The 12,682-nt window shown below is 38.2% G+C and overlaps 1 protein-coding gene across 1 annotated transcript in view; it reads left to right on the forward strand.

The window, feature by feature from the left end:
* The window catches only part of LOC103801366 (cytosolic phospholipase A2 epsilon-like), a 34,030-nt gene that overhangs the window by 14,856 nt on the left and 6,492 nt on the right, over nucleotides 1–12,682 (forward strand). Inside the window, exons 6-13 of the mRNA XM_009073779.1 lie at nucleotides 3,115–3,157; nucleotides 3,871–3,934; nucleotides 5,286–5,428; nucleotides 5,585–5,674; nucleotides 8,014–8,051; nucleotides 9,686–9,821; nucleotides 11,119–11,255; nucleotides 12,427–12,649. Coding sequence (XP_009072027.1) covers nucleotides 3,115–3,157; nucleotides 3,871–3,934; nucleotides 5,286–5,428; nucleotides 5,585–5,674; nucleotides 8,014–8,051; nucleotides 9,686–9,821; nucleotides 11,119–11,255; nucleotides 12,427–12,649 — 874 coding nt within the window. The remainder of the gene's footprint in view (nucleotides 1–3,114; nucleotides 3,158–3,870; nucleotides 3,935–5,285; nucleotides 5,429–5,584; nucleotides 5,675–8,013; nucleotides 8,052–9,685; nucleotides 9,822–11,118; nucleotides 11,256–12,426; nucleotides 12,650–12,682) is intronic.

Raw genomic sequence — 12,682 nt, forward strand, 5'->3', positions numbered from 1 at the left:
TCTTTCAGGTAGACTGAGGAAGTGTCTCTCAAACAACTCTTAGAAAAATGAAGGACCACTCTTACACAACCTTTCATTTCTGCTCCCCCTCCCTTTTATTTTTCCAAATGTGAAAGACTATGTTTAAAACAAAGCCCAATTAACACAAATACATGTAAATAGGTGTACAAAAAGTTGTATAAAAGTTAAATATTAATTCTTGAAATATGACAAAACCATGATTTTTAAAAAATAAAAGTCTTTTTTTCTTTCTGTAGTTCTGCTGTGTTATTTTGAGAAATTCCCCTTGTGGTGGGGAACCAGCAGATCATGCTAGCCATTTGATTTGGGCATTGCTGATGAAAACCTGAGTCTGAGTCTCCATCCATTGAGGGCCAAATGTACTGTTCATATTTGTGTTTGGAGGAACACTGAAGGCAAAAGTTTTAAGTCAAGAAAGATGTAAAATGAAGAACCTTTGAGGTGAATACAGTTTTCTTTATTGAAACGGTACCCCATGCTTCTGTCAGAAAGCTCAGAAAAGTAACCTGCACTGTATGGAAACTACTAAAAGAAGGTGAAGTTGGATCTTACATGAAACAGTTCAAATTCTGTAGATAGGTATCAAAAACTCCAGGTTCTCTGGTGAAATGGAACACAGTAGTCTACTCTAAATGAAAATTGCCATATAAGAATGTGTGTGACTGTAACTTCCCATACAATATTGCCCATGTCATTATAAGTCAGGTGTAATCTAAAAAGGACAAGGCAGCAGTCTGATGTATACCTGTCTGCCTGATCTATACCAAATGCTGGGAAATTATCCCTCGGCTCACAGAGTCCACTGCAGCCTTAGGCACTCCTTCAAGTGGCCTTTAGTGAAGAAGGATTCCCAGAGTCTCTGCTTTTGGCTTTTTCTACTGCAGGGCATAATATGCTCCCAATTCTCATAGTAAAACTGAGGTCTGTAAGGAAAAAAGGTCACAAATAACAACCTGTGATGGAGGAGAGGACAGGAATGTTAGTATGTGTAACGAGGGCTGTCTAATAGCAGGTTGGTTGTTAGAGAAATTACCAGCTAATCCCAAGAAGTGGCAGTTATTCAGTTCTCCAAAGATAGGCAAAATATTCGAAGGTCCCTGCCAGCCTGAATAGTGAGGAATTTTCTACACCCTGTTTGGCTGTATTTCTAGCTACAGTCGATCTGCAAAGTTTCAGAGAAAAATGAGTGCCTTTGCTCTTCTTAATGAGCAAAAAACCTGGTGTATGGATCACCAGGTTAAAAAAAATCCCCAAAACGACAAAAGAATTAAAGCATCTGTCTTATGCTGTGACCAGAAGAAGCCTTGAAAATTGGGATATGAGAGTTGAAAGTGCAGTGCAGAGAGTAACCAACAAGTGACAGCAGCTGGGCAGTGACAGCAGAGGTGACACCTCAATAGAGACAGCTCGGCTATTGGTGCTTGATGACTGTGTTGTCCTAGTTCTTCCCAGGAGCCTGGGAACAGTGCAGGTTCTTCCACCTTGCTTGAAGGCCATGCCTTGAACCTTCTAACAATCAGCCTAACTTTATAGTTTGCTTGTGCCAGTACCTCAAATAATACTACACTTTACTGGGTATTTACCTCCATGAAGAGGTATCTTTACATGTCTTTCCACCTTCATTTCACTAGGCTATGCAGGCTGAGATCTTTTAAAGTCTACCAAGCTGTTTCTTGCTTTCCTTATTTTTTTAATGAAGTATTTGAGGATAGTGACACCATACGTCGTATAATGTTGCAACTATTTGACTACAAAACAGTAATTAAGTGCAAAAATTTGTGTGTGAAACAAAACTTGAGTGGTACTCAAATGCATTTCCCTGCATGCAGGTAGAAACATGGACTATTTTTGCCTATTCCTGACCTTTGACCTGTTTTAAAATACTCTTTGAAAAAAAAGATCTTAGAGAATTCTTATGTGTATAACTGTTTTGGGGGAAGAGATGTTTGCTTGGGTTTTTTTGTTGGGCTTGGTTTTTTGGTTGTTTTTTTTTATTTGTTTTCTTTTTTTTTTTTCTGTTTAAAGATTTTTCTGAGTGCTCTGCAATGTATTTAGCCAGTTCATATTTTTCTCTTAAAGGAAAATACTGATTTGGAAATGAAACCTTAAGCTGTTTATGAGCTTTGCAATTTTGGATGAATTTTTTGTTGTGAGAAATCTTACAAAGCTATCATGTGTGTTTATACTGAAATCTAATTGCCATGACAAATCTTCACTTAATATGGGTAATAACAATGCAATTTGTACGATTTTAAGGGGATTGTACTGCCTGGTTTCAAGTGAGGTAAAATTCATACATCAACAATCAAACTATATGAGACCTCAGACTGTATAATCAGTAGCTTGTAAAGTCTGAATAAACAGTTCATGATCTATGCAGCAGATTGAGGAGTCAGTTCTCAATCCTTATAAAGTTATTTATGTATGTATTCTCTTTGGATTAATTTGCGTTACTGAGACATTATATGAATTTGCATCTGAAATTTAATAAAATGGTAAATTATAAGATATCCTCAATGAGACATTGCCTGACTTTTCTGCTGGAAAAATATTTAAGAATAAAAAAGTTGTCAACTGCCATATATGAATTTTCCTTTGCCCCTAGATGTGGAAACACATCTACACATGTAGTCATCTATTAAAATCTCACGTGATTTGCAAATCACTTTATAGAGGTGAGCACAATTTCTTCTGCTGTTATGGTTTGCTTTATTTTTTAGATTGTGGAAATCTAGGCAGGTGTATTAGTTTTTGAAGTATAAGACCTTGGGTAAAACTGTGCAATGATGAAAACAATCAAGATAGATGTAACAGATGTCCTCAAACTCAGTATTCATTACATAGTTTACTAAAGCAAATGTAAAAGACAACAAGAACTAGAAATCCAACTTCATATTCTATCATGAGTGGATGTAAAAACTTGCAACTGAGCTTATCATCTAATCCTAAACTTTAAAATATTTTTCAATGGGAATGTTAAAGTCAGAAATGTCAAAGCTGATGAGGGGAAATGAATAATATGTTAACTCATAGACTTAGATATTTATCTGAGTTGTTCCACCCATGACATTATATTTTCATTTTATTTTTCAGTCTGGACTATCCCGATGGCATTATTACTAATGGAGTATTAGTGGTAATGTATATTTATTACAATCTTTCTTGTGTCTGCATTTCTTGTGTTCACATTTCTAACTCTGGAAACTTTGAGCTGTGTCCCAAAGTCAGTATTGCCACCTACCCTCTTCTATAAACTACAGACCCAGAACTATCAGGAGTTAATGAAGAAGGAGATGTAACACATAAAAGTAGTCTCATATATTAATATACCTATTATTTTGAATAGGTCTCATCTTCTTTACTTAACTATCTCTCCAAGTTATATTAATACACCTATTATTTTGAATAGGTCTCCTTCTTTACTTAACTATCTCTCCAAGTTCAAACAGCTCATGAGTTGTTCCTCTTTAATTTCAAATCTAGAAAAAATTGCCATATCACTATTTCCCTCATGTTATTTGAAGACACAGTAATAGATAATAATTGTGTTGCTCATTAATCAACCAGAGGGGTTGGCTGAGAACTGTATACACCTATTATTTTGAATAGGTCTCCTTCTTTACTTAACTATCTCTCCAAGTTCAAACAGCTCATGAGTTGTTCCTCTTTAATTTCAAATCTAGAAAAAATTGCCATATCACTATTTCCCTCATGTTATTTGAAGACACAGTAATAGATAATAATTGTGTTGCTCATTAATCAACCAGAGGGGTTGGCTGAGAACTGTATAAATCATTTGCAATGACTTTTACACTCCTTGCAATCATCATTTATCCTCTCTTGCTACAGGCACGTGAGGTTTCCTGTTTGGAGGTTAGAGTGGATATGGGGAAGCTGAAGCAGCAAACCACAAGTGAGGTTATTGCTTCATTAATCTATTGGTTTTGTGTTGAGATTGAGTCATTATAACAGATGTTGAAAAATTAATAATCTGTTGTGCATGTTACTCTAGCTGTGTCACATAATACTTAGTTTTTCCATGCCCCACCTTACAGAAAAATATCTGTCTAGATTCAGACTAGTCAATTATTTAGTAATGAGGCAAATCTTAAACTGATGCAAAAATAGAGCCACATATATTAGAATGAAAAATTTTGAAAAAATGTTAGTTCTTTTTGTTTATGGCTTGTTCAAAATTATCTTTTCTAACTAAGCTGGTTCTTTTTTAAAAGTTACCTTATAATTAAATTAATAGGTAGAAATTGTATCCTGTATGTTTGATTTGAGTTTGAGTATGTACAAAGTTTCTGCACATTTAGGGTTCTGAAAGAGACTCTTTTGGTTGCTGTAGCAAAAATAATAAACTTATACTCTTAAGTTTAAATGTAAAGTTGTATTAAAAGGGTCTGCTTAAAATGCAAACCAACACCAAAACAGGACTTTGTCCATAAAATATAGCTCTAAAAATTCACCAGGACTCTTCACTAGTCTTTAAGTTCATTCAAATAAACAGTAGCTTGTGTAAAGCTGACATGGGGAAAATCTCAAAAACTCATGGCTGTTTGGAGTTAATTCATTAATGGAAAATTAGCCTTTATGAAATACAAATGGTAGCAATGACTGAATTACATAATAGGAAGTTTCAGGCTGAAATGTAACATGGGGAGAAAAGGTTAGTGAGCTCAAATTATATGCCTCTTGGCCTTGATCTTGCAAGAGAACAGCATACAATATCTCTGTAAATGTAAAGGCTTTTCTGTACCAGAAGCTCAGCCTTTGGGTTAACAGGTTTCTGTCACATGAGGGCACGTGCCAAATAATCTGCTTAATTTTTGGGTTTATAGAATCATGTGACTGTTGTAGTCACAACATAATAAAATGTAAACAATGAACCAGAACTGACTGACATCAAACAGATTACTCTCTTATTCAATGTGAATAATCCAAAATGCCTTTAAACTGACATGCCCTTAATTCTAGATCTTGGTTTTATTTATTCATAGAAAGCAACTGCCAAATAACAAGCTGCAGTATTTAAAAAATTTGTGATTTTTGTATATTGGTGATATATACAGATTCACCAAGACATTTTGTATCAGTTTTCAATCTGTTTTGGCCACCCAAAATGTACTTAGTCATTGTAGCGTAAGGAGAATCAGACAAAATATGTGCAGAATGGAAGTGGATTTTTTAAACTAGTTATGTGTGTTCCATTAGAATAGGAATTTCCTTAAATTCTCTTTGTTTCCTGCCTCTCTGTCTAGACCAGGAGCTTACATTTACAGTCAAAGGATCACATGAAGGAAGCCAGAAGATTTTGCTGGACCCTGGCCCCAGCCTTCAGATCATCATATTTCACTGCATCATAAATGACCAGACAAGACTGGATATCATATTACCAGAAGAGGTACATTCCCCTTCTGTCTGTTATCATTAATCTCAATGAAATGAAACAAGAAATTAATGCAACCGATGAACTGAACTAGTCCTCTCTGTAGGAGAAGTTCTAGAGATGACAAACCTTTCATGTTTGCATACCCTACCACTTTCTACATTTTTTCAGTTGGCTGACGGAAATGAATCAGAGAAATCTGGGGTCCTTTCTTTCCCTCTGAATTCACTCCCTTTGCAGAAGGAAATAGTAGTACAAGAGGTGAGTGCTGTGAACCTCTTGAAATATATGTTTAAAAAATACGTTTTATGTTGTCCTGCTACTAATAATGCAATCATTGGACACAGCCAGCATGGCTTCACGAGGAGAAAGTCCTGCTTGTCAAACCATATTTCCTTTTATGACATGGTAACACACCTAGCTGATCAATGGAAGTCAGTTGATGTAATATTTTCAGATTTCTGTAAAGTTTTTTATACCATCTCTCATAAGATCCTTCTGAACAAAATGTCCAGCATAAAACTGAGCAAGCACGCTATGCAATGGGTGAGCAACTGACTCGCGGGTCAGACACAAAGGCTTATAGTGAATGGGGTTACATCAGGCTGGTGACAGTCACTAGTGGGTTCTGCAGGGCTCCATCTTAGTCCCAGTGCTCTTGAACTTCTTCATAAATGGCTTGGATACAGGACTTGAAGGAGTATGAAGTAAATTTGCAGATGCTAGAAACTGGGAGGAGCTGTTGACTCCCTTGAAGGCAGAGAGGCCTTGCAGAGAGATAAATTAGAGAGCTGGGCAATCACTAAGCATATGATATTTAACAAGGGGAAGTGCCAGATTCTGCACCTAGGACAGGGCAACCCGGGCTGTATGCACTGACTAGGGAACAAGATGCTGGAAAGTAGTGCTGTGAAAAGAGACCTGGGGGGACTTGTTGATGGCAAGTTGAATATGAGTCAACAGTGTACCCTGGCAGCCAGGAGGACCAGCTGTGTCCTGGGATGCATCAGGTAAGGCATTGCCAGCTGAGGGAGGGGATTGTCTGCTCTACTCTGTGCTGGTCTGGCCTCACCTGGAATATTGTGTGCTGTTTTGGGCACCACAATATAAGAAAGATATAAAGTTATTAGAGAGTGTCCAAAGGAGGGCAATGAAGATAATAGAATCATAGAACCATGTCCTGTGAAGGGCCAGGAGTTGGATTAGATGATCCTCAAGGGTCCCTTGGAGGAGCTGTCCCTTGAAGGCAGAGAGGCCTTGCAGAGAGATAAATTAGAGAGCTGGGCAATCACTAAGCATATGATATTTAACAAGGGGAAGTGCCAGATTCTGCACCTAGGACAGGGCAACCCGGGCTGTATGCACTGACTAGGGAACAAGATGCTGGAAAGTAGTGCTGTGAAAAGAGACCTGGGGGGACTTGTTGATGGCAAGTTGAATATGAGTCAACAGTGTACCCTGGCAGCCAGAAATTAGAGAGCTGGGCAATCACTAAGCATATGATATTTAACAAGGGGAAGTGCCAGATTCTGCACCTAGGACAGGGCAACCCGGGCTGTATGCACTGACTAGGGAACAAGATGCTGGAAAGTAGTGCTGTGAAAAGAGACCTGGGGGGACTTGTTGATGGCAAGTTGAATATGAGTCAACAGTGTACCCTGGCAGCCAGGAGGACCAGCTGTGTCCTGGGATGCATCAGGTAAGGCATTGCCAGCTGAGGGAGGGGATTGTCTGCTCTACTCTGTGCTGGTCTGGCCTCACCTGGAATATTGTGTGCTGTTTTGGGCACCACAATATAAGAAAGATATAAAGTTATTAGAGAGTGTCCAAAGGAGGGCAATGAAGATAATAGAATCATAGAACCATGTCCTGTGAAGGGCCAGGAGTTGGATTAGATGATCCTCAAGGGTCCCTTCCAACTTTTCATATTCTGTGATTCTGTGAAATAAAGTTAGCAAGTAAACAAAATCACTGTGTAAAATTGTACAGCTATTTATTGCAAATGTTTAAACAAAAATGAAGACTGCCATATTCACTTTTAAGGAAGCAGGTGTTAATGATTTCAATAATAAGAAAATCATTGCAAACCTGCATCCCACAATTAGAATTAAGTGGTTACAAGGAACAAAAGTGACTGTCATATGCACACGCATTTAAATTTTGTATTTTTTATATTGGGGTTATTCTGGAATGGCTGATAATTAAATGAAAGCCCAATCCAGACTATGATCTTAATTCAGATTTAAATTTGTCTAAATATTGATATTGGGAGTGCTTGTGTGTGTCATTTTTTCTTTTGTTTTTTATAAAGTAATTTTTCTTGTCTTTGTTGCTCCCTATAAGTGTGCACGCTGTGAGCTGGTGTAACATGCTAGTTTGTGGCACACTACCTGCCCCAAACACACAGGCTTACTAGAGAAGATAAAATCTGATTCCGGAGCAGGGAGTGAAACTTCTGTTTATTCTATAAAAATAATGTCTATAGCCATTATGATTCAATATTTGAGAACTCCCTGTATTAGTGAATGGCATTGCCTGAGCTTGAAGGAAGGAAATGTTTAAAATTTGGTGGTAATTATCTTTATTTTCTTGATTTCCAGGATAATTCATTTCATTTGTGCTTGACAGCAAGAAAATGGTAAGACAGCCTCTTTTTGTGCTATCATTCAGGACTACTGTAAACTAGTTATCTAGGTTTTTTTCTGTGATAGGTGGAGAGATGAGCACACACTGCGTGAGTGCTTTCTTCTGTGCTCACGTGGTGCCTGAGGTAAGTCCAAGTCTGCCGCAGTTACAGGATCGTGCCGTTCAGTATGAGTTTGTGAACCTTCATATGTTTCTTCAGAGTAAATTAGTCTACTTCATGACTATTATTCTTAGGCAGGAGTAAAACTGTACTACTCACATACTAATTTTGTTATGAATTTATGCCAGTAGTTAGATCTGCGTAATGACTGAAATAAACTCTATCCATCCTTAACTTTGCAAAATCATCAAAGTGAACAAATAGGGCAGCCTGGCTTCTGCCCCTTCTCCCACCTCACCGAGCAGAATGGGAGCTGAGACCTGACCAATCCCACCTCTGCCTACCCACTTGCAGGGACAGATTTCCACCAGTGATAGGTAAAGTTATAGGCAACAACATTTTATGGTACAGCTGAAAACTTACTATGTTTCACAGTATCCCCACTGTTGGGTGATATGCAGAATGGAAGTAAGGTGGATTTTCACAGCATGGGAGCACTTTGTGTAAATGGAGAGCTACCTATTCAAACAGCCTATAACAAAATATATTGAAATGTAAATCTAACAGATTTATAGAGAGAGCAAAAGGAATTTTAGCCAACTACTTAATGAGTTGTTTGGCTTTGTAAGGTAGATCAGTTGACCTTAGTCTGTTTTCAGAATTACACTGTGTGATATACTAAATTTGCTGAAGAACAGAGATTGGTGACATTAAGCCTTGAAACATTCATTTTTGTGAAATATTGGTGAAAGTACAAATGTTCAGGACAGAGTTTGCAGCCACCAGAGGGTGATGTGACCCAGAAGATTTGGTCAATATTAGTGTTCTTCTCAGTGACAAATGTATTTGTGTTATTGAAGGCACAAAACATTAACTGACATTTGATTGGGTTTGCAGCTTTTTTTTTTTCTGAATATTTTTTTTGCTTGTGCTTCACATCTCTCAAGGGACAAAATTCCATATGCTTGCACACGTGGAAAAAATTATGGATATTCTTGTATATTTATATATGCTTGCAAATGCTTATCCAGGCATCTGTTCAGGACACAGGTGAAAGGCTGGATTTACTTAGGAGAGAAGCTGAGCAGGGTGTGATGCTAGCTCTGCAGTTCAAGCTCCATCAGATAGCTCATTAGGACTCCCACTTTAAATAGTGTTGGTGGGCTGTCAAAACCTAAGAACAAGTGCTGATGACATCACTGGAATTTTCCAGGATGTCACAGTGCCAAAAAGGAATGGATACAGAAAAAAGTACTTCTGAAATTACCCCTTTTGGTGATCTTTGGCTCGTGTGACTTGTCTTTGTGTCCATATTCACAAGAAATCTAAAGTATCCTGGAAACTTGTATTCATCCTCACTGCTAGTCCTTGCTGACAATAGAAATACTTTTTTTCTCTTTTCTGAATCAATATGCAGACTTTGAAATAACAGATGATTTTATGGATTTTATTGGTTATCTGCCATAGAGATCTTGAAATCAGCTATAAAGGACATGTGCATTGATTTGTCCCATTGTCTATTCCAGCTCAGGAGACCTGGATGTACGCTTGGGGTTTAGCCTGTGCAAGGAAGAGCAGAACTTTCTGCGGAAAAGGAAGAAATATGTTGCAGCTGCTCTGAAAAAGATTCTTAATTTGGAGGAGGATCTGAAAGAGCATGAGGCAAGCCAATACAGTCGCTGGCAGCAACTCCTCTTTGGGGATCAGGACCTAGCTTACAAATTCAAACCACAAATTAAAAAACAGCTTAATTAATCCTGCTGTTCTGGGCCATGTCTAGCCATCTAGGGCAAGGAATGAGCAAGAGAAGCAGTGGCCTGTTAATGAAGCAGGGCAGGGAAGGTAGAATAATGCCTTTACAGACCCTGGAGGTTTTCAAGATGAGACTGTATGTGGCACTTAGTGCCATGGTCTAGTAACCACGGTGGGGTTGGACTTGATGACCTTGGAGGTCTTTTCCAACCCGGTTGATTCTATGATTCTGAAAAAAAATCATTAGTTTTAATTCATAATGAAAAAGGATAGAAAATGTAAACCCCAGAATATATATTTTTTTAATTTGTTCTGCTTTTAGTTAAGATTATGAGATTTTTCCTGAGTATTATTTTATAAGATTTCCTAGATTTAAGCTCTTAAAGAGTTTAGGATAGGAAGAACATCTATTTTGTGGGCTTGCTGTGGTTTTGTTTGTTTCATGGAGTGGGAGATTTATTTTCTTCATGCTCTATTCATTGACTTTAGAACAACAGATTCCTTTCTTAAATTAGAAGCTAATACTTGAAAGGTATAAATAGACATTTTCCATAGAGCGTGTAAGCTTCCACACAGCTCAAGATGCTAACGGAAGCAAAGGGTGTACTAGATCAGGAAAAGATTGGGAGAAGAATAGTTTAATTACACTTGGACCTTGGAGGGGGAAACCCTATCAATGACTGTGCTTCAGGACATAAAGTAATTAGAGTGGCCTACAGCCAGGAAGGTTTTGGCTATTGTGTGGTCTGGCTGATTACAGGGTGCTGTGTGTTCTTCTGCAACACTGGTCATTGTTAGAGGCAGAATCATGGATCCTTAATCTGCTCCGGTGTGGTAAATCCTGTATTTTCTATGACGGCTTCTAATAATACACTTTGAGAAAAATTCCAGGGTGATGAGGTTGATTTCCAGTTAACTATGAAGTAAACAACCTTCCACCCGCCCCATCTGCGTGGGTAAGGCATAAGCGTTCCCTCTCACATCAGTCAGGTGGTGGCATGCATGGGTAAGGCATAAGCCTTCCCTCTCACATCAGTCAGGTGGTGGCAAACAGAAGCCTTTTGCAACAATCACATCCTTTTCATATGAAGTTACATCACTGCTTATATCAATGCCTGCAACCTGTTATCTGACTTCAGCAGTAAGGATTGTTTATCTCTAATAACCTGCATGGCTTTTGTTCCTTCTGCCTTGCTGTCTTGAACAGGTGCCGGTGGTGGCCATCACAACAACTGGAGGAGGAACGAGGTCACTGACAGCAATGTATGGCAGCCTACTGGGTCTCCAGAAACTCAACCTGTTAGACTGTATTTCCTACATTGGTGGTTTATCGGGTACCACATGGTGAGAATGACCCAAACAAGGTTTATGTTTTCTCTACTCAATACTACTGACCTTTTTTACAACACCATTAGCTTATATGGCACTTAGCAAAACAAAAGCATTTCTGTTCTCCCCACAATCTTCTCTCGGTCCATCTGGAGCAAAGAAACAAAACATACTGATTAAATCAATCATCATATTCATCAGCCTGCTGTTTTCATGTAAATGCTCTATTCCCTTTTCATATTTATCAATTGTACCTTAGACTAAATGCAGTGAATTTGACTTTAGACTGGAAATTTAAGAAAGATGGGAAGAAGAACTTATGCCTGCCATTTGCTGCTTATTTTCACTTCCATTTTGGATTTACAGTGCACCTCCCTCTGCTAAAAGATGTATTTGTGGCTAGTGGAATTAATACTGTCACAGAAAGTCCAACAAAAGACACCAAGTTGCTGATTTTGGAGAGACTGCAGCTATGGTTGCTCATTGCAAAATGCTCTCTTCTCCCAGGGATCATGCAGCAGATGATGTCAAACTTGAAATGACTAAAGTATTTAATCAAGTTGGTTCTAGGTACCTCCACTCCTCTACACCTGTTTGGAAATGGTGAAATTTTTTTAACTGAATTTGTGTCACTCCTTTTTATAAGTCCAAACCCTAACAGTAGGTTTTTCTAAGTATTTGCCAAAATTCTTCAAATATCTCTGTATGTGTGTGGAGATCTGAATGTACCTGTCTGTGTTATGATTTTAAGGTGACAAGTAAGAATGGCCAAATGAGGACACACTCAAGACCCAAGAACTGCCTGGCACGCTGGCACAAGTCTTTAGCAGATACATGGGAATTAATGTAGGACTAGAGGACTGCTCTCGAGAATACTCCCCACCTTACAAGAAATGGATTTGATGAGGACTTGTGGAGCCGTTGTATTTAATAGCCTTGGGTGTTGGTTTTTTTCTCCCTTGAATTTCAAGAAAAGTTTTGAGCCCACAATAGCTTTTAACATCACCAAAACAGGAAAGCGTGGAGGTTTCGTTTGCTCTTGAAATGAGAGTTTTGAAGTGTGTTTAATTTTTAGTTGTGAACCCCATAATAATTAAGAAACAGGAAAACAGGTTGGACAAAAATTTTCTGAAGGCAAACCACAGCATTGCTCCTCTTTCACTATTTTCTTCTAATGTTTCTTCAGGACAATGGCAAACTTATATGAAGATGCTAATTGGTCACAAAAATATCTGGAGGATGCAATCAAGGAAGCTCGCAAGCAAGTAACCAAATCCAAAATCTGCTGCTTTTCTTTGGATTGTCTGAAGTACTATTATAATGACCTGATGGAGAGGACTAAAGAAGGACATAACACTTCTTTCATAGACCTCTGGGGCCTTGTCATTGAATCCATGCTACATGACAAGGTATTACTCTTTCCATTCCCACAAACCTGCTGA

Source organism: Acanthisitta chloris, unplaced genomic scaffold (assembly GCF_000695815.1).
Source record: "Acanthisitta chloris isolate BGI_N310 unplaced genomic scaffold, ASM69581v1 scaffold774, whole genome shotgun sequence".
Classification (NCBI taxonomy): domain Eukaryota; kingdom Metazoa; phylum Chordata; class Aves; order Passeriformes; family Acanthisittidae; genus Acanthisitta; species Acanthisitta chloris.